The sequence below is a fragment of the Cherax quadricarinatus genome, chromosome 44 (genome assembly GCF_038502225.1).
Source record: "Cherax quadricarinatus isolate ZL_2023a chromosome 44, ASM3850222v1, whole genome shotgun sequence".
Classification (NCBI taxonomy): Eukaryota; Metazoa; Arthropoda; class Malacostraca; order Decapoda; family Parastacidae; genus Cherax; species Cherax quadricarinatus.
In genome coordinates this window covers 2,058,612-2,080,648 of record NC_091335.1, presented here as the reverse complement: position 1 = coordinate 2,080,648, position 22,037 = coordinate 2,058,612, and the positions used below count along the sequence as shown (strand labels likewise).

The 22,037-nt window shown below is 48.0% G+C and overlaps 1 protein-coding gene and 1 long non-coding RNA gene across 3 annotated transcripts in view; one reads left to right on the top strand and one right to left on the bottom strand.

The window, feature by feature from the left end:
* The window catches only part of dpy (dumpy), a 386,475-nt gene that overhangs the window by 178,067 nt on the left and 186,371 nt on the right, over positions 1-22,037 (top strand). For both annotated transcript variants that reach the window (XM_070093949.1, XM_070093948.1), the window contains exons 15-28: positions 98-232; positions 3,051-3,281; positions 3,538-4,053; positions 4,185-5,357; positions 5,497-6,447; positions 7,328-9,337; positions 9,457-10,128; positions 10,261-10,361; positions 11,400-11,591; positions 11,779-11,887; positions 13,679-14,194; positions 14,323-14,637; positions 14,788-16,605; positions 16,977-17,105. In XM_070093949.1, the coding sequence (XP_069950050.1) occupies positions 98-232; positions 3,051-3,281; positions 3,538-4,053; positions 4,185-5,357; positions 5,497-6,447; positions 7,328-9,337; positions 9,457-10,128; positions 10,261-10,361; positions 11,400-11,591; positions 11,779-11,887; positions 13,679-14,194; positions 14,323-14,637; positions 14,788-16,605; positions 16,977-17,105 (8,868 nt within the window). The remainder of the gene's footprint in view (positions 1-97; positions 233-3,050; positions 3,282-3,537; positions 4,054-4,184; positions 5,358-5,496; positions 6,448-7,327; positions 9,338-9,456; positions 10,129-10,260; positions 10,362-11,399; positions 11,592-11,778; positions 11,888-13,678; positions 14,195-14,322; positions 14,638-14,787; positions 16,606-16,976; positions 17,106-22,037) is intronic.
* LOC138853954 (uncharacterized) overlaps positions 1-22,037 on the bottom strand; it is a 113,311-nt gene that overhangs the window by 61,091 nt on the left and 30,183 nt on the right. The window lies entirely within an intron of this gene.

The window sequence follows — 22,037 nt, the reverse complement described above, 5'->3', positions numbered from 1 at the left end:
GAAGCTCCTGCTGCGGGTCATCATGTGACTACAATTCACGTCAACACTTGTCCTGTTTCCTGACAACCCTTACCTAACGTAGCCTTGTTTGTTACAGACGTGGACGAGTGTTCAGCAGGTCAGCGTCCCTCGGGTCAGTGTGGAGATAATGCTCTCTGTACCAACACTCCGGGATCCTTCTCCTGCCAGTGTCCTCCAGGATTCTCAGGCAACCCCAACACTAAATGTCTAGGTAAGTCCCTCCCTCCTTCAATCTCCTAACATTGTCTAGGTAAGTCAGCAACTAGCACAGACACCAGCTAGCCCAGGCACCAGCTGACCCAGACACCAGCTGGTCCAGGCACCAGCCGGTTCAGGTACCAGCTGGCTCAGGCACCAGCTGGCCCAGGCAGTAGTCGAGAGAGATCTAGATGCTTTAAATAAGCCTAGTATAACAGCTTAAGTAGTTGCAGCACTAGTAACAACAGTAGCTGCAGCAGCAGCAGTAACAGCCGCAGCAGCAGCTGCAGCAGTAACAGCCGCAGCAGCAGTAGCACCTTGTAGAAGCTCACTAATATTCTGGCTTGTTACATAACAGTAGTTAGTGTGTTAGCTAACACTGTAAGCTTGTATAACTAAGAGTGCATGACTGGTCAGGTAGTAGCAAGCAAGGGTGTCTGAACCTACCAGGAAACACACACACACACACACACATGCACCAGGGGAAGGGAAGCTCTGAACCAGTAGGAGTTATGTAGCACCTGGGAAATTTGAGGTAATCAGGTTTGATCCAAGGGAAGGGATCTTTGAATTAAGAACCCTTGAGCAGCAGCGAAAAATCTTTGTAAGTAGAGAGAATCTTAATGTTAGTGAAGACTTAGTACACACAGGTGTGTATGTTAGTGTTAGAGGTACACACAGGTGTGTATGTTAGTGTTGGAGGTACACACAGGTGTGTATGTTAGTGTTGGAGGTACACACAGGTGTGTATGTTAGTGTTGGAGGTACACACAGGTGTGTATGTTAGTGTTGGAGGTACACACAGGTGTGTATGTTAATGTTAGAAGTATACACAGGTGTGTATGTTAGTGTTAGAGGTACACACAGGTGTGTATGTTAGTGTTAGAAGTATACACAGGTGTGTATGTTAGTGTTAGAAGTACACACAGGTGTGTATGTTACCATTAGAGGTACACACAGGTGTGTATGTTAGTGTTAGAGGTACAGACAGGTGTGTATGTTAGTGTTAGAGGTACACACAGGTGTGTATGTTAGTGTTAGAGGTACACACAGGTGTGTATGTTAGTGTTAGAGGTACACACAGGTGTGTATGTTAGTGTTAGAGGTACACACAGGTGTGTATGTTAGTGTTAGAGGTACACACAGGTGTGTATGTTAGTGTTAGAGGTACACACAGGTGTGTATGTTAGTGTTAGAAGTACACACAGGTGTGTATGTTAGTGTTAGAGGTACACACAGGTGTGTATGTTAGAACTAGCACTTCATGCATGACTAACATTAACATTAAGCATTAACAATAAATATTCAAAAATATTAACCCTAATTAACCTTAATTAACATTAAAGAATATTATCCAGCATAAATTCGTTTTGCTATATAACTTGTATCACATGTATTTAGTCAGTAGTATAACATTTAGTTAATTAACATTAACAAGCATGACGCAATGCTTAGCATTTTAACCTGTATTAACATTAACCAGTATGTTAACCAGCTTGAAGGAGCGTTTGGCAGTGACTAACCCCGCTTGCTTGTTTCCCATATTGTGTGTGGCACTGTGACTCTCTGGTGGCACTGTAACTTGTGGCACTCTGACCAGACGTTAACGAGTGCCTGGGGCACCCGTTCCCCTGTGGCCAGAACGCCAAGTGCACCAATACCCGGGGCAACTACACGTGTTCCTGCCCTCTGCCCCTGAGTGGGGACCCTCTTGTACAGTGTGGTTAGTACCCAACCTTCCCTCTCAGTGGTGACCCTCAGTGGTGACCCTCAGTGGTGACCCTCAGTGGTGACCCTCAGTGGTGACCTCGGTGACCCTCAGTGGTGATCCTCAGTGGTGACCTCGGTGACCCTCAGTGGTGAACCTCAGTGGTGACCTCAGTGACCTCAGTGGTGGCCTCAGTGGTGACCCTCAGTGGTGACCTCGGTGACCCTCAGTGGTGAACCTCAGTGGTGACCCTCAGTGGTGACCCTCAGTGGTAACCTCAGTGGTGATCCTCAGTGGTGACCCTTAGTGGTGACCTCAGTGGTGAACCTCAGTGGTGACCCTCAGTGGTGACCTCAGTGGTGATCCTCAATGGTGACCCTCAGTGGTAACCCTCAGTGGTGACCTCAGTGGTGATCCTCAGTGGTGACCTCGGTGACCCTCAGTGGTGAACCTCAGTGGTGACCCTCAGTGGTGAACCTCAGTGGTGACCCTCAGTGGTGACCTCAGTAGTCTCCTCAGTGTGGTTAGTAGTTTTTTCTTAGAGGTTCATCTGGCAACACTGTCTTACTGAACTTGTCCATGCGTGTTATGTTAATGTTATATTCTTCTCTGCCCCTAAGATAAATCAGTGTTATAGAGATTGTTCAGTATGTTCTTCTTTGCCTTGTATTCTCTTTGTGTGTTTGTGTTACTAAGGCCCCACCATATATATGTTATCAGTAATATTGTGTACAGTTACGACACTACAATGGTGTAACACAATGGTGTAACACCATGGTGTAACACCATGGCATCACACGTCATATGAACCACACCACACCAGCCTCAGCACATCTGAACCATAACACCACAAGCATCACACCACCTAACGATAACACCACAGTCATCACACCAACAGTACAATACTGTCCTTAATGTGAAACACACAGTACGCAGCTTGGAGAATTGGAATGACAAGGTCCAAGAGGTCATAAACCAGTAAATATGATAGTCTAGGAGGTGGAGTCAGGAGCTGAGACTCGACTTTCTTACACATAAGCAGGTGAATACCATGAGACATCCCTCTTGAAAGGCACATGTGCAGTACATAGAATTGCTATTAACACATGTGTTGTGGGTACAGATGTGGACGAGTGTAGTCGTGGAGGGTCGTGTGGTGCTGGGGCTGTGTGTAGCAACACTGTGGGCTCCTACACCTGCACCTGCCCACCCAACACCGTGGCTGACCCTGACCCCTACACCCAGTGCCTCGATATCATGAAGTGTGCCAATGACGATGACTGCCCTGGCAACGCCCTCTGTCTCCTTAGCCAGTGCATGTGTCCAGAACCCAACATCGGCGATGACTGTAGACGTGAGTACCTCAGATACTGTCTTTCGTGTTCTCAGTACTCTCATGCGATAATAGCTGAGGTTTACAGCCCTCAGGTCGGAATTTTTGGGTCAGGTATAGTCCCACAGGCTATGGTGGTCCTGCACGCCCCTGGAGTGGGGCCAGTATGGCCTGACTATTGCTGTACTCTTGGTAGTTGAGTAACTGTGGCAATAACCATCAGTTAAATTAACATGCCAGAAGCTTCTCATACATGTGTTCCTATACCTGCCAACAGATCCGTGTGAGGACGTGCGCTGTGGCCCCAACGCCGGGTGTAAGTTAATCAACGGCCAGCCAAGGTGTATGTGTCTCCAGGGTTATTCCGGCAACCCCATCGGAGTTTTTGGCTGCACAGATATTAACGAATGTGTTAATAACCCATGTGGCACTGGCGCCATCTGCCGTAATGAACCTGGAACGTTTACTTGTGAATGTGCCACAGGGTTCGAGGGAGACGCAGCTAGAGAGGGATGTGTGGAGGTCAAGTCTCCTGGGTGTAGCCCCACTCAGCCCTGCCCCTCGGGTGAGCAATGTGTCACTGACGAAGCCATCGGGGAGAACGTGTGCGTGTGCCGTCGTGGTTACACCAGAGACCAGGCCACCGGAAAATGCCGTGACATCAACGAGTGTACTGAGAACCGCATTGACAAGCCTGTCTGTGGCCTCAACGCCAACTGTAAGAACCTGCCAGGGTCCTATGACTGCCAGTGTCCTCCTGGCTTCGTTGGCAACCCCTTCAGCAACTGCGAGAGTGAGTATTTGGTCTGCATGAGTTCCTTTCGCTATAGTTATGTCACAACAATACAGTTTTTCATCATGACTTTAGTATATACTCTATAGATTATTAATTTGAACTTTTGATGATGTATTCTGTATTTTCAGAGTGCAGTACACTGGAATGCACATGTCTGCCACCATACCGCATTGTGCAAGGCAGCTGTGTACTGGCTAACTGCTCCCTAGGTAAGCCATGTCCTGCAGGAGCCGAATGTGTGACCATCCAGGGTGGAGTTAGCTACTGCGCCTGCCCTACTGGATACACCACCCTGGCTGATGGTTCCTGCCACGATGTAGACGAGTGTATCGTGCGTCGCCCTGACGGTCGTCCTGCCTGTGGCCTGGGTGCTGAATGTTACAACCAGCTGGGTGGCTACGAATGTCGGTGTGCTCCAGGCTCTACCGGCGACCCCTACACTGCTGGATGCTCAGTAGCTGTGCTCCAGTGTTCCAGTGATGCTGAGTGTGCTGTCAATGAAAGGTGTGTCCAACCTGGCAAGTGTATCTGTCCTCCGCCCTACTTTGTTGACAATCAAGATGAAAACAAGTGTAAGAGTCCCTGCGAAGCTTTCTCTTGTGGCATCAACAGCAAATGTACACCCTCAGACCCACCCCAGTGTATGTGTCTGCCAGGATTCCTTGACAGAGGACCTGCTGGCTGTGTTGATATAGATGAGTGCCGTGAGAACCCCTGTGGCCAGGGTGCCATCTGTATGAATGAAATCGGAACCTATAAATGTGAGTGTCCACCAGGAACTGTCGGTGACCCCTTCCTTGGGTCTTGCACGGGGACACAGGTTGGTGCCTGTGTGACTGACAGTGACTGCCCTGGAGATCTGGCATGCACGGACACAGGTGCATGTGTCAACCCTTGTGATGCTTTACCATGTGGTGCCAACGCTTACTGTGAAGCTGAAGAACATGCCGCTTGGTGCCGCTGTCACCCAGGTTATGCCGAAGGACCCAATGGTGACTGTATATCTATGTGTGATGGTTTTTTGTGTGGACTTAACTCTCTGTGTATTGTGGCACGCGATGGCCCTACTTGTAAGTGTGAGCCAGGCTTCAGTGGTAACCCCTTTCCTGGTGGTGAGTGCCACATTGACCAGTGCTCGGCCACCTCCCCATGCCAGGAGCCTCAAGTATGTGTCAATGGCAGATGCAAGGAGCGCTGTGAGGGCATCGTTTGTGGCATAGGTGCCAAATGTGACAAGGACACCAACAAGTGTGTGTGTCTACCGTTCTTCCTGGGTGACCCACTACTCCTCTGTGTACCACGTAAGTGAATCAACAAAACTGTTTAAATCAGATTTTTATATAGGACCAATTGAAATATATTTTGAATAATATACAATATCACTATGTCAGGGATAATGTTTAAACAGTGTTGACATATATATATATTTACGTGTTGCAGCTGTGACGCCGCCACTGTGTACTCCCGGTTGTGGTACCAATGCCCACTGTGAGTATGGCCAACCCAACAGGTGCATCTGTAATACCGCCTATAGTGGAAATCCATATGAGTCATGTGAGTCAGAGGAAAAGACGGTCGACTGCTCCACTACCAAGTGTGGCACTAATGCCAAGTGTAGACAGGGTGTCCACCGAGTTGACTGTGTGTGCCCCGTTGGCTTCCAAGGAAACCCCTATGTGGAGTGTGTCGACGTCGATGAATGTATTGGCAGTGCATGTGGCATGAACGCTGTCTGTCTGAACACAGAGGGCAGCTTCGACTGTCGATGTCAAGAAGGCTTCTTCGGCAATCCTTTCCAGATGTGTATGCCACGAGAAGTTGTCCCTGACTCAGAACCATGCCAGGAGAGTCCTGAGACCTGTGCTGACATTGCCTGTGTAGGAATCTCATGTGGCCCCAATGCTGCCTGTGACCAGGGACTCTGTGTCTGTCTTGTAGGCTTTCAGGGAAAACCTGACGACCTCACAGAAGGCTGTCAACCCTCTGACTGCCGCAACGACCTCGACTGTGATGATGAGGAGATTTGCTTCTCCTTCAATAGACGCCGCACATGTGTGAATGCCTGCAACAAAGTGGAGTGCGGTCCCAACGCTCTGTGTGTGGCTCAGGACCACCGTTCCTCTTGTCTTTGTAAGGAGAACCACCTGGGCAACCCCAGCGACCCAGTGTTAGGATGTCAACCTGCTGACCGCGAGAGTTACTGTGAAGAGGACGATGATTGCAGCGATGGCCAGGTGTGCCAGGTGGACCTGCAGGGCTTGCGTGGTTGTGTTGACCCTTGCCTATCACACACCTGCGGCCAGAACGAGCTGTGCTACGTACAGAGTGGACGACCTTTGTGTCGCTGTCATGACGGATATCTACGTAACCCAACCAACAACCGCTGCCAGAGTAAGTAACGGTGCTACACTTGTGGATCTCGCAGTGCCAGAGTACTCTTAGTGGCTCTCACAGTGCCAGGGTAAATACTTCAATAGCTCTTACATTGCCAGAGTTGTCCAGTAGCTATCAAATAAATGGTCATTTGGTCACTCCAGTGGTGAGTTTAATACCAACGTTGCATCACTCCAGTGGTGAGTTTAATACCAACGTTGCATCACTCCAGTGGTGAGTTTAATACCAACGTTGCATCACTCCAGTGGAAGTCAGTTATACGTCAGTTTAGGAAGTCAGATATACGTCAGTTTAGGAAGTCAGATATACGTCAGTTTAGGAAGTCAGATATACGTCAGTTTAGGAAGTCAGATATACGTCAGTTTAGGAAGTCAGATATACGTCAGTTTAGGAAGTCAGATATACGTCAGTTTAGGAAGTCAGTTTTACGTCAGTTAGGAAGTCAGATATACGTCAGTTTAGGAAGTCAGTATCTGCGATAACAAGTCATGCTGCTTCATACCCACTGATTCTGATTAATAAAGTATATGTTTAAAATCTTTAAATATATGCATTAAAACTTGTACACACTGTTTAAGTGAAACAAGTAAAGGTAATATAGGATACACTTGTATAAACTCTCTGAAGAAGATTCTGCTTCCCACTGAAACTCCAGGTTCTACATAATATTCAATAATGAGAGGAGTCTGCTTGATCATCTTACTGACGATGTCACCTGTCTCATCCCAGGCAAACAAGCACAAACATGCATCGTGGGTATTTACCAAAACATAGTTGCGGTATTTTGTATTAAGTTTGTTAGTAATGTAGTCGATGTCTGTCAGTAGATGGTGTTTATACTGGATGATATATTGACCAGTGTGTGTTGTGTTGACAGAGCCAGCTGTGCCAGACTGTAAGAGTGACGTCGAGTGTCAGGTGACAGCCTCCTGCCGTCCTGACCAACTGGGTGTACTCAAATGTGTTGAAGTGTGTGAAGATTTCAACTGCCCGGCACACTCCTCCTGCTTCGCCGACAATCACCGCGGACAGTGTCGATGTGACCCAGGCTTCACAGGTAACCCCAATGACCGCAGTGGGTGCCGCCTTGTGCCCCGTGACAAGTGCCAGTCTGATGCCCAGTGCCCAGAAAGTGAGAGGTGTGAGGCACAGGGTAGTGTGCGCAAGTGTGTGGCAGTGTGTGACAGCACTCGTTGTGGCCCTGGTGCTGTTTGTATTGCTAACAACCATGCCGCTCAGTGCCAGTGTCCTCCGGGACTCTTTGCTGGTGATCCCAACGACCCTGTGAGTGGTTGTGCCTCCGTCAGCTGCATCATCAACGAGGACTGTCCCACAGACAAAGCCTGCAACAGACTTGATTACACCTGCTTTGACGTGTGCTACGATGCTTGTGGTGACAATGCCATCTGCATTGCTGAGAACCACCGCTACAACTGCAAGTGTCCGCCGGGCTCCAGACCCAACCCATCTGCCGAGATTGAGTGTAAAGCTGTGGACTTATGTGATCCTAATCCCTGCCACTCCTCGGCCACCTGCTCCCGGACAGGTGGAAGCCACCAGTGCTCCTGCCCACCTGGTATGGTGGGCGACCCCTACACTACTGGCTGCCACCCAGAAGGCATGTGCCCCAATGGTGACAAGGACTGCCCTCTTGACAGTGTCTGCATCAACAGTCGATGCTCTTCACCCTGTGATCGTGCCTGTGGCCCTAACACACTGTGTAATGTAGTCAACAGGAAACCAATATGCAACTGTCCACCAGGTTTTCAACCCAATCTAACACCAGACAAGGGATGTAATCGTGTGATATCTTTGTGTAGTAATGACGCACAATGTCAGGGTGGTGTTTGCCTGGAAGGTCAGTGTCGCACAGTGTGCCGTGATAACTCTGAGTGTGCTCAGGGTGAGCGATGCATTAACAACATGTGCATGGTTCCATGCGTCTCTTCCTCTCAGTGCCCTCCCAACCAGGCTTGTAATAATGGTGTGTGTCTCCTGGGATGCCGCACCAACAGTGACTGTCCTGCTGAGAAGGGCTGTGTCAACAGCAAGTGTGAGGACCCATGCACCAGGGAGAATGTGTGTGGCCCCAATGCCCTATGTCATGTACAGGACCACCTTGCACAATGCCAGTGTCCGGAACGCTTCAACCCAACACCCACACCACAGCAAGGGTGCATCCGCGTCCCCTCCTCTTGCACTACTGTTGCAGAATGTAGCCCCAATACTGTATGTGACTTTGGTAAGTGCAAGCCAGTGTGTCAGCAGAATTTACAGTGTGCCCAAGGCGAGAGTTGTACAGGAGGATTGTGTCTCAAGGTTTGCTTTGGTGACGGCAACTGTCTTCAAGGTGAAGTGTGTATCGAAGGATCATGTGTCTCAGGGTGTCGTAGCAACAGTGACTGTCGTGGAGATGAAGTTTGTATATCAAAGAAATGTATGTGTGCCAAGGGCTACCTACCCAGCCCCAACGGGTGTGTAGATGTGGACGAGTGTAAGGAGAATCCATGCCATGGAACAGCTTCTTGTATCAACGTTCCCGGCTCCTACAAGTGTATCTGTCCTCACTTTACTGTGGGTGACCCATATGTGGCACCAGGCTGCCAGAAACCCAGCCAGTGTGTGGACGACAGTGAGTGTGAAGGAGAACAAGCATGTGAGCTGAACACTGAGGGAGTCTACAAGTGTGTTGAGCCATGTAGCTCTGCCGTGTGTGGCACAAATGCTCGCTGCAAGGTGGCTGACCGTAAGCCTCTGTGTCAGTGTGATCCAGGCCATTATGGAGACCCCAACGACCTCTCCGTCGGCTGTGTTCCGGGAGATTGTATCGTAAATGAAGACTGCTCCAGTAATAAACTGTGTGACTTACTCAGCTACAAGTGCATCAGTAAGTACTTCTTCCTTTTCAGTCTATTTTGTTATAGAATCATTGTTATAGACCTCTACAGTGGTTCTTATTTTCACTTTGTTTACAGTATATTAATGATTTCCTCCTTCATTATACAGACCCCTGTGATAACACCAACTGTGGCTTTGGTCGGTGTCAGACTGTGGATCACTCTGCCGTCTGCTACTGTGATCGAGGCTTCCACAGGGACTCTAGTGGGCTGTGTGTGGACGTGGATGAGTGCCATGACACTCCCTGCCACAGGTCTGCTCTCTGCCAAAATACCTTGGGCAGCTACTTATGTGTATGTCCACAGGGCCAGGTAGGTGATCCAGTCACTACTGGCTGTCATACCCCTGGTCAGTGTGTCGACGACTCCTCCTGCCCTGATACTGCTGCCTGTGCCAATAACAACTGCTACAACCCATGTACAAAACCTGGAGTGTGTGGTGCCGGTGCACAGTGTACAGCTGAAAATCATCGCGCAGTTTGCTTCTGTCCACCGCGCTACACAGGCGATCCTCTAGCCAGTTGTGTTGCCCTTGAGTGTCTGGGTCACAACGAGTGTCCTGCTGACAAGTCTTGTGTGGCCAATAGGTGTGTTAACCCTTGTTCCATTGCTGGCGTGTGTGGCAAGAATGCCGGTTGTACACCCCGTGCTCACCTCCACCAGTGCTTCTGTCAGGCTGGCTTCACTGGTGACCCCAACCTCGGGTGTACCATCATCACTTACTGTGTAGTGGAGACAGATTGTCCTTCTGGGGAACAGTGCAATGGAGGAGTTTGTGTCCGTAAGTTGCCACCATTAACATATTATTCTGTTTTATTTCATGTATCTATATTGCCAGAATATTGGTGATTGTACACCAATTAAGTACATAATGTTCGTAAAGAATGTGTAATTTATACTGTATCCTCCGCAGCGGCATGTACCAGCAACCGTGGCTGCTTGGCTGGACAGGTGTGCCTAGAGGGCTCCTGTGTCCCCACCTGCCGTGCCTCCACTGACTGTCCTGAACTCCAGGTGAGTTGATCTCCACGTCTCCCCACACATGGTTTCTCATCTCCCATTTCTATTTAGAAAATACAAACAGAAAAAAGGTAATATACTATCTGTTCTCATCTCTGTTAACGAGATAAAAAGATGGAGTAAGGGGAATTTATGAGAGAGAGAGAGAGAGAGAGAGAGAGAGAGAGAGAGAGAAATTGTCCTCATGATTAGTGCAAATATGGTTTCACACTCCATCTTGTGATAAAGCTACACATCCTGACACTCGTGTAGTATTTTGAGTTTCCTAACTACCTGAGGTAGCATTGTCAACTACCTGAGATAGCAGTGTCAACTACCTGAGATAGCAGTGTCAACTACCTGAGATAGCAGTGTCAACTACCTGAGATAGCATTGTCAACTACCTGAGATAGCAGTGTCAACTACCTGAGATAGCAGTGTCAACTACCTGAGGTAGCAGTGTCAACTACCTGAGATAGCAGTGTCAACTACCTGAGATAGCATTGTCAACTACCTGAGATAGCAGTGTCAACTACCTGAGATAGCAGTGTCAACTACCTGAGATAGCAGTGTCAACTACCTGAGATAGCAGTGTCAACTACCTGAGCTAGCAGTGTCAACTACCTGAGCTAGCAGTGTCAACTACCTGAGATAGCAGTGTCAACTACCTGAGATAGCAGTGTCAACTACCTGAGATAGCAGTGTCAACTACCTGAGATAGCAGCGTCAACTACCTGAGCTAGCAGTGTCAACTACCTGAGATAGCAGTGTCAACTACCTGAGATAGCATTATCAACTGCCTGAGATAGCATTGTCAACTACCTGAGATAGCATTGTCAACTACCTGAGATAGCATTGTCAACTACCTGAGATAGCAGTGTCAACTACCTTAGATATTAATCAAGCGGAATTTTAAATGTCATGTGTGTGTGTGTGTGTGTGTGTGTGTGTGTGTGTGTGTGTGTGTGTGTGTGTGTGTGTGTGTGTGTGTGTGTGTGTGTGTGTGTGTATGTATTACCTACTAAAGTCCATTAACCAGTGTGTGTGTTACAGGTGTGCCAGAACAACATTTGCGTGCCGGAGATCAGGTGTCGCCAGAACACAGACTGTGGCACAGAGGAGCAGTGCCGTACCAACAGTGTGGGTCAGGCTGAGTGTAAGGAAGCCTGTGATGCACTCATACTGTGTGGTCGCAATGCCCAGTGTGTTGCTATCAACCATGAACCAGTCTGTCAGTGCCCCCAGGTGAGAGCCCATACCCACCCACCTCATCACGGGTTGCTATGCCACTAATACTGCTACCACAAGCAGTAAAGTTTTAGATATAAATGCACGGACAACATATGTGAGTAAATCTAGGAGAAACAAACAGTTTAGTGTGTAGGTCCATGGTCTTCATAGGGTGACTAACTTGAGTGTTTCTTGTGGCCAGGGTTACTTCGGCGACCCTCAGGACGAGCGAGGCGGCTGCAAGAAAATTGAGTGTGACGAAGATGATGACTGTGAGCAGAACGAACGTTGTGATAACTACTTGTGCAAGAGTAAGTCTCAGTGTTCATCGTTAGCACCAACAGTACTGTGACTCCCTTGTTTCATGTATCATTCTCACAATATATAATGTTCACTTGCTTTGGCTCAGGTTTCCCAGTTTATAGCCAGTAAAGGCTGTTGTATCAGGTGCACTCTGGTTTATGCCTTAGCTACTTTATGAGTTTCTCACTCTGCTATATTCAGCAAACTGATTGGCCCACTGGCCTCTATAAGCCACAAGTTGCAAAGTTTGGCAGGACGGAGGCTTCTGGCCCTCCTTGTTCAACACAAGTCATTTCTGTATGTAGACTGAGGGTCAGGCTCACACTTTATACATGGCCACCTGTCTGTGGGTGATCCTGCCTTACACGGCATCTTGTGGTATGCCACTGGCTGCCATCCATAGTTGTAATGTGTTATCTTTTAGACTTGTATTTAATGTTCATAATGACCGAGGTATCTGCCGAGACCTCGGTGATCCTCTTAAGTGAGTCTTCTCTCTATAATACCTGATGGGATTCTATGAATCCTGCATTTTTAATTTATTATGAGTGGATTTATTGTTTTATTGGAACACAGGTGTTCCAAGGGACGCAGGCGTCCCTTGGAATGAATCTGCTGAGATTTCTTACTCATTTCTGCAGCTTTGCAAGCTCCTGATTGCAACATAAAAGGTCTAGAGTTATTATTCAACTCCCCCTGTGGTTGTTTTGCATATTGTATCGCATGTTTGCAATTCTTGAACGCATATATTCTCCACAGAGAAGTGGAACAGAATTCTTCCTCGGTAAGCCATGCGTGTCGTAACAGGCGACTAAAAGGCCTGGAGCAAGGGGCTAGTAACCCCTTCTCCTGTATATATTACTAATGTAAAAGGAGAGCTTTCGTTTTTCCTTTTGGGCCACCCTGCCGCGGTGGGATACGGCCGGTGTGTTGAAAGAAAGATATATATATATATATATATATATATATATATATATATATATATATATATATATATATATATAATGTGTGTGTGTGTGTGTGTGTGTGTACTCACCTAATTGTACTCACCTAATTGTGGTTGCAGGGGTCGAGACTCAGCTCCTGGCCCCGCCTCTTCACTGATCGCTACTGGATCCTCTCTCTCTCTGCTTCCTGAGCTTTGTCATACCTCTTCTTAAAACTATGTATGGTTCCTGCCTCCACTACTTCACTTGCTAGGCTATTCCACTTGCTGACAACTCTATGACTGAAGAAATACTTCCTAACGTCCCTGTGACTCGTCTGAGTCTTCAGCTTCCAGTTGTGACCCCTTGTCCCTGTGTCCCCTCTCTGGAACATCCTATCTCTGTCCACCTTGTCTATTCCCCTCAGTATCTTGTATGTCGTTATCATGTCTCCCCTGACCCTTCTGTCCTCCAGTGTCGTCAGTCCGATTTCCCTTAACCTTTCCTCGTACGACATTCCCTTGAGCTCTGGGACTAGCCTTGTTGCAAACCTTTGTACTTTCTCTAACTTCTTGACGTGCTTGACCAGGTGTGGGTTCCAGACTGGTGCTGCATACTCCAGTATGGTCCTAACATACACAGTGTACAGTGTCTTGAACGATTCCTTATTAAGGTATCGGAACGCTATTCTCAGGTTTGCCAGGCGCCCGTATGTGTGTGTGTGTGTGTGTGTGTGTGTGTGTGTGTGTGTGTGTGTGTGTGTGTGTGTGTGTGTGTGTGTGTGTGTGTGTGTGTGTATTTTAAAAGTGTTATATTAAGAATTAGTTTGTGAGTATCACAGTGATATATAACATGTGATTTTTTCAACAACAGCTGCGTGTCGTGTCAACAATCAGTGTGGGGAGAATGCTCTGTGTATCTCAGAAGCTCACAAGGCCATCTGCTTCTGTCGTGATGGCTTCCAAGGTGACCCCCTCAAAGGATGTCAACCAATCGACGTGTGTGTGGACAATCCGTGTGGGAAAGGTGCTAGCTGCTACAATTTCCGTGGTAACTTTAAGTGCTTGTGTCCCCCCGGCACGGTAGGTGACGCCTACACTGAGGGATGTAAGCCTCCAGTTGACTGTCTTATCGACTCTGACTGCCCACCTTCAGCCTTCTGTGGTGAGGAGAACAACCTGCCTAAGTGTAAGGATGTGTGTGAAGATTCTGTCTGTGGTCCCAACTCTGAGTGCCGCGGGGTCACCCACCGTCCTGTATGTGCCTGCATTAGTGGCTATGAGGGCGACCCCACCGACCTAGTAACAGGATGCCGTCCTCAGGAGATAACATGTCGTCTCAATGCTGATTGTCCACCCAACACCCTCTGTGATGGAGGACTCTGTAGACGTAAGCAGCCCTCCATTATCTGTTCCTTCTCTTATCTTTAATTAATCATTATAATAATTATTATATTCTTTGTTTTGGTTAATGTGTTTTTATGAGTCTTTGGCAACTAATAATGGTATTGTTTTCAGCACCGTGTCAGAGTGATAGTGAGTGTGGACTGACTGAGTCATGTGCCCATGGTCAGTGTGCCAACCTTTGTGACCTGGACCAGGCCTGCGGTCTCAACTCCATCTGTAACATGGTCAACCACAAGCGGGAGTGTTCCTGTCCTCCTGGCTTCACTGGTAAACCAGACATGGAGTGCTATAGGATCCCCACTGCCTGTCAGAGGAACAATGACTGTCCTGCAGGCTTTGTGTGTAATAACGGTGTCTGCAGTCCAGCTTGTACTGGAGACAACGCCTGCGCCCAGAACGAGAAATGCATAACTGGATCCTGCATGTGTAAGTATATCTAAAACATCACCACCTCCGTTCACTCTTAGTGTGAATGAAGATGACATAGTCATTGAGACATAGTGATACTTATTGTAATATAATTCTGTTATTACGTCTTGTTTTAAATTTTGTATTTGTATTTTGTTTCATGTATAGTAACGTGTCGTCTGGACAATGACTGCTTCCTGGGCCACATCTGCCTTAACAACATATGTATGATTGGGTGTCGTGCCAATGAGGACTGCACAGCCAGCCAGGCTTGCCTCAATAACCGCTGCACTGAACCTTGCGGTGCCTCTGCCGTGTGTGGCCCCAACGCTGTCTGCTCTGTGGTCAACCATCGTGCTCAGTGCTCCTGCCCTGCTGGCTTCATTCCCAACCCCACACCTAATGTGGCCTGCTCCAGGAAGCCTATTGCTTGTGCCATTAACTCTGACTGCTCTTCTGGCTTCATCTGTAGCTCAGGCACCTGCATGGCCATCTGCTCCTCTAACTCCAACTGTCTGGACACTGAGCAGTGTGATGGCTCCATATGTCGTCCCACTTGTCGTCGTGATGATGATTGTCGCTCAGGAGAAATTTGCAATCAGTTGATATGTACAACAGGGTGTCGCTCAGACGTGGAGTGTCCATCGAAGCATGCTTGTGTCAACAACAAGTGTATAGACCCGTGTGCCTCGCCGACAGCTTGTGGTGGAAATTCTCTGTGTACCGTAGAAAGCCACCGTGTCAAGTGTTCCTGTCCAGAAAAAATGGTCGGGGATCCCTACGTTAACTGTCGCCTCCTTCCAACCTCCTGCACTGACAACAAACACTGTCCTAAGGATATGACTTGCTTCTCGGGTACCTGCCGTTCGCTCTGCAAATCCGACCAAGCCTGCTTCCAGAACGAGCGCTGCGTCGGTGGTGTTTGTAAGGAAATCTGTAATTCAGACACCCAGTGTGGTGCTGGCAACATCTGCGAAGGTCGCTTATGTATATTGGGTTGTCGATCAGATTCCACTTGTCCATCAGATCAATCCTGTATAAACCGTAAGTGTGGTGACCCATGTGAGGAAGGACATGCTTGTGGGACATGTGCAGAGTGTCAAGTAGTGAACCACCAAGTGCAGTGTAGCTGCTCAGCCAACACTGTGGGTAACCCACTCCATGCCTGCACCACACCAACCCGCCAGTGCAGCTCTGACACTGACTGTGGTCTTCATGCATCTTGCAAAGGTGGTTTCTGTGCCAAGTCTTGTAGCTCCTCAGACCAGTGTAACTGTGGTGAGAGTTGCAGTGAGGGTTACTGTTATGCTCAGTGTAGTGAGGAGAGGGACTGCTCTCAAGGCTTCTTGTGTCGTGCTGGTATCTGTACTGTAGGTTGTCGCACAAACACTGACTGCCCACTCACTCACGGCTGCATTAATGGCAAGTGTGGTAACCCATGTGACGATAACTTGTGTGGTAAGAATACCCGCTGCAGAGTGTCAGACCACCGACCACTCTGCTTCTGCATCACCGGTTATCATGGCAACCCCAAAGAAGGCTGTGAGAAGTACGAATGTCTCAATGACAGCGATTGTGGTCGAGAAGAAACCTGCATCAATCGTGTGTGTAAGAACCCATGTCTGGAGGGCACCTGTGGCATCAACGCCCGTTGTCGTGTTCTCAACCGTGCTGTAGATTGTTCTTGTCCTCCCAACTACTTCGGCAATCCGCAGGTAGAATGCAAGAAGGAGATCAACGAGTGTTTGAACAACCCTTGTGCCAACAATGCCCAGTGTATCAACACTGTTGGAAGTTTCATTTGCAGTTGTAACACTGGCTGTCACGGAGACCCCAACCATGCCGGCTGTCTCTGCCCACAAGACCAAGTTGACCCATGCAAGAGGACCTCTTGTGGCCAGAATGCCAAGTGTCGAGATATCTCAGCCAGTGAAGCCGAGTGTTTCTGTCCAGACCATCTTCCTAATGGTGACCCGCTTGTTAAATGTAAGTGCTTGTGTCTTTATAATTGATGTTATCTGAGGTCTCTTTACTGCTCCTCAACACATATATTACACGAACTTTCTACCGATTATATATTTATGTAGTACTATAGTAACTTTAATCAGGGTGTTACTGAGATAATATTGTGTAAGGTGATAGAAACCAGGGGTAGTGTTTGATCTGGAGGTAGAAACCAGGGGTAGTGTTTGATCTGGAGGTAGAAACCAGGGGTAGTGTTTGATCTGGAGGTAGAAAACTAACTCACAAGGTTCAAGACAATGACATCTGCATTAAACAGTTTGCTTACTCATTAAATCTTACTGTTGTATGAGACTTTACAATTCTGAGTTGCATCAAGCACTGTGTTGCCACAGGTACTGGGGACTGCCGACAGACCGGGTGTGGGGTGGCAGCTTCTTGTCTACGTGAAGCTGATGGCAGCTACGGGTGTAGGTGCCGTGATGCCACCTGGATAGGTGACCCTCATGTGGAGTGTGTACCAGGTGAGTAACACCTTCGCTCTCCTTCCAGTCAATGACTTGCCGCACCGTAGATTTTCGGGGTTGATGGATAGACTTCAGTTGCTCGCTCTCGTAGCGGCCACCGCCTTCCTAAACACCAAGATTGTCTTCCCACTAAATGTTCTTCTCGCCTCAGTAGCACTGTCTTCACGAAAAAAGTTCATTAATTTTAGGTTTCCACCTTCTGTGTGTGTTATATGACAACTTCCAGGTCTATCATTGCTCAGTGGGATCTTGAAGGCACGGTTCTATTACGCTGTAAACCTGTTACCCGGGTGTGTGTACACCTCCACACAACACCTGGGTGTGTGTGTATACATCTCTGCCTACCACTCAAATGTGTGTGATGGCGTCGTACCTCCTGGTACTACACCCAGGTGGTGTGTGATGGTGGTCGCACCTCCACATAACACCTGGGTGTGGAGGTGGCTACAGATCCACACAACACCTGCATGTGGAGGTGGCTACACCTCCTCGGTGTCCAGGAACGTGGCCACTATGATATGAGTCAACTAGTTGGGTTGATTCTGACTGGGTTGTGAACAAGGATATTAGTGATCTTATATGGGCTTCGAAGCATGTGTTGTCAAGGATATCCTGGAGGTCACAAGTGCTGTCCAGGATATCCTGGAGGCCACAAGTGCTGTCCAGGAGATCCTGGAGGCCACAAGAGCTGTCCAGGAGCTCCTGGAGGCCACAGGAGCTGTCCAGGAGATCCTGGAAGCCACAGGAGCTGTCCAGGAGCTCCTGGAGGCCACAGGAGCTGTCCAGGAGATCCTGGAAGCCACATGAGCTGTCCAGGAGCTCCTGGAAGCCACAGGAGCTAATCTGAAGTCTATAAACTTCTCCACATGTTTCATATATGCTTCGATGTCTATATATAGAATGTAGTACAGTAATTGTAGTGTTGTAGACTTTTCAAGTCTGTGTGATTAAATTTTCTCATTCTGTGATGATAATTTACCCAGTGTAGAATGGCATGTTTAGAACTTGTGACCTGGCGGTCTTTCCTGTCTGTCCATGAGGCAAAGCAGGACTCAACACAGGATGAGCAAGGTTGGTTTGATCCGAGGACTGGCAGTTTCTGAGTACTATTGTTATTATAGTCAAGGGAAAGTGACATACCACAAGGGTCAATCTGGTTTGTTCCGAGGAAGGAGAGCAACTCAGATTCCTTAAATGAGCATCCCTCCGGCCCTTGAAGATCCCTTGTCAGTGTGGAGTGCACGGTGCACACACACACTGCAGTGTGTGTGCACCGTGCACACACCGCAAAGTGACCGCCACACACTGCACCAGTGACCTCACACACCTGAACATAGGCCTATCATAGGCTGTGTCAGTGTTGACATGTGTGGCCACGTATTATAACGAACATATCTCTGTTATATTTATTATATTACTGAAAATGTCGCTAGTATTGCACTCCCTCGTCTCCCATTTATTACTTCCAGCCCCATTTCCTCTTCATGTCCCATTATTCGTTGTGATACCCTATTATTTTCCCCATTCCCTATATTCTGTGTCTTGCGCTTAATCTTTCCTCCCAGGTACCAGTTTTCTGTACTTCACATCCCGTTTTCTTTTCCGACTCCCATTTGTTTTCATTCTTGGTGCTCCCTGATTTCACACTGGGAGGAATGTAGCGAGAGGCCGAGAGGCCAAGAGGCCGAGGTAGGCCTACCCACCTTCATGGCTGCAGCGGAGGGCAGTCGAACATTAAGCTAAGCTACTAGTGCTAAGATTTAACCTCCTCCCTCCCAACCCTGGCAACTCCCATCCTCCACTAGATCTCTATAACCTAGAATCAAACTAATTTCTAGTTACTCTTCATCGCCGCTACGTCTAGGAACACGTGTTCTAAATCCTCACGTCTCAGAACACCCGTTCTAAATTCCCACGCCTTAGAACACCTGTTTTAAATCATGTCTCAGAACACCCGTTCTAAATCCCCATGTCTCTGAACACCTGTTCTGGCTAATCCGTATTTACCCATTGGTATGAATGTGTATACCATTTATCACTATGGTACTCATTGCTCACAAACTAACATTAAACACCTGCAGTACTGCTCAAGTGCTGCCACCATCCAGTATGGTGTTGATAAACACTTTCTTAACCCGCCAGTGACCGAAAGTATCATCAACAGGTTAATGATGCATGTGTTATTAACTCTCTAGTTTACCTCCACCATCTACAGCAATATGCCAAACGTAGAGGTCATATCAGCATATTGTGAATGTAGTTAATTGTATGAGGAGTATGTGTGACTGCATATGTTGGTTCATGACTGTGCTGCCTCACCCACATTGTCTTCGTAAGGACTTCGATGACAGCACCGACTGTTGGTCGACACAGAAGAGATGGCGCTACACAGTTGTCAGTTCCACTCTGTGGCTGAGTGGTTATATTCATGGACTTAACAACTGGAGTATCACCAGTTTGATTCCCAGCACTCCTCATACACTTAATATCGAACACGAGTGAACACTGGGATGTATTTGTAACTAAAGATGATCAAGATCCCAAAATAGTATATACATCCTAGTGTTCGCTTGTGTGTCTTTCTAAGCCAGTTTCTGGGTATTTATTAACAAGGTTTATACCGGTACCTAACATAGCTCTTAAATAATATGTGTGGATGTCTCCTGCAACCACCTTCATCCACAACCTTCACTAAACATACAACGTTCTCTGTGGCTTCGTAACAAGCCTGGAGTGTTTGATGTCATCGACCCATGTTCCTTGTCGTTCTTCAACAAGTTCACTCCCTTGTAATGAATGTTCATTGTTCTCTCTCATCTGCTAACACAGGTTCTCATTCTCAACACCTGTTACAACTGTCCAGAGTTTGCTGTTAAAATCTGGTAACATGCCCAGACACCTGCTACAATAATTGTAGTCACTTTATCGAGTCACCTTCCCTCAAATATAACAGTTTACCTCTCAGTCTACCATAACATTAGAGACTGTGTGGTAAGGTCACCTCATACCCTAATATCTCCTGATCTCACCACATAGCCCCTCTTACTTAGCAGCATCTCTTAACGTGTGTAATAAATACCTTTGATATCCCAGTGTGTGTTAGCTGTGTTCATTGTAACCTGTGTGGTACTGACCGTGTTAGTGTACGTCTCTATGTGACGTCCCGTCTGCTAGTCTGTCACAGCCCTGGCTTGTGTCATCCTGTCTACCTGTCTGTGTTCTGTCAGATACCCTGCCTACCTGTCTGTGTTCTGTCAGTTACCCTGCCTACCTGTCTGTGTTCTCAGTTACCCTATCTGTCTGTGTTCTGTTAGTTACCCTGCCTACCTGTCTGTGTTCTCAGTTACCCTGTCTACCTGTCTGTGTTCTGTCAGTTACCCTGCCTACCTGTCTGTGTTCTGTCAGATACCCTGTCTACCTGTCTGTGTTCTGTCAGTTATCCTGCCTACTTGTCTGTGTTCTGTCAGATACCCTGCCTACCTGTGTTCTCAGTTACCCTGCCTACCTGTCTGTGTTCTGTCAGATACCCTGTCTACCTGTCTGTGTTCTGTCAGTTACCCTGCCTACTTGTCTGTGTTCTGTCAGATACCCTGCCTACCTGTCTGTGTTCCGTCAGTTACCCTGCCTACCTGTCTGTGTTCTGTCAGTTACCCTGCCTACCTGTCTGTGTTCTGTCAGTTACCCTGCCTACCCGTCTGTGTTCTGTCAGTTACCCTGCCTACCTGTCTGTGTTCTGTCAGATACCCTGTCCACCTGTCTGTGTTCTGTCAGTTACCCTGCCTACCTGACTGTGTTCTGTCAGTTACCCTGCCTACCTGTCTGTGTTCTGTTACCCTGCCTACCTGTGTTCTCAGTTACCCTGTCTACCTGTCTGTGTTCTCAGTTACCCTGTCTACCTGTCTGTGTTCTGTCAGTTACCCTGCCTACCTGTTTGTGTTCTAATATCTCTGTACATCCTGTATAGTGATATATTAAGGATCATCTTCCTCACTCCCACCTCACCCCCACCTCCCCAACCTCACCTCCACCTCCCCTGCCTCACAGTAGTCCGCTATAACCAGACATTGTACACACACCAGTGTTTCCTGGTGTACCTAATGTAACGCCCGCTTAGTGTGTGTGTGTGTGTGTGTGTGTGTGTGTGTGTGCGCGTGTGTGCGTGTGTGCGTGTGTGCGTGTGTGCGTGTGTGCGTGTGTGTGTGTGTGTGTGTGTGTGTGTGTGTGTGTGTGTGTGTGTGTGTGTGTGTGTACTCACCTAATTGTGACTGCAGGGGTCAAGTCACAGCTTCTGGCTGTGTGTGTATATGTGTGTGTCTGTGTGTGTACGTGTTCATTAGTGCATGTACGGGCGAGAATCCCGTGTTTATTTACTTACATAACGACCATGGTTGCCTCAGCACCTGCCCCAGGTGACACCTGTCCCAGTTGTGACACCTGTCCCAGGTGTGACACCTGTCCCAGGTGTGACACTTGTCCCAGGTGTGACACCTGTCAAAGCAACAGGTGTCACTCATCACGAGGGGGAACCGCTAAACCCGCAAGGGTCATGTAGCACCTTTGGGTAATGGGACCAGTTTTGATCCGGGGAAAAGGGGGAGATGGTTAGCCCAGTTCCTTGGATCAAGAGCCCTTGATGAGGGGGGCGGGGGGCGCACAGGTGTAGCGTTACGCAGGTGTAACAAATGTAACGTAACAAGAATAACTCAATAACATAACTGTCTTACATTTACCTGTTACTCCCCCATAGTGGCCAGTCATGTGTGTACATGTACGTCTGTAGCCCCTGCAGGGTGTACATGCACCTCTGTGTGTGTACATGTACGTCTGTAGCCCCTGCAGGGTGTACATGCACCTCTGTGTGTGTACATGTACGTATGTAGCCCCTGCAGGGTGTACATGCACCTCTGTGTGTGTACATGTACGTCTGTA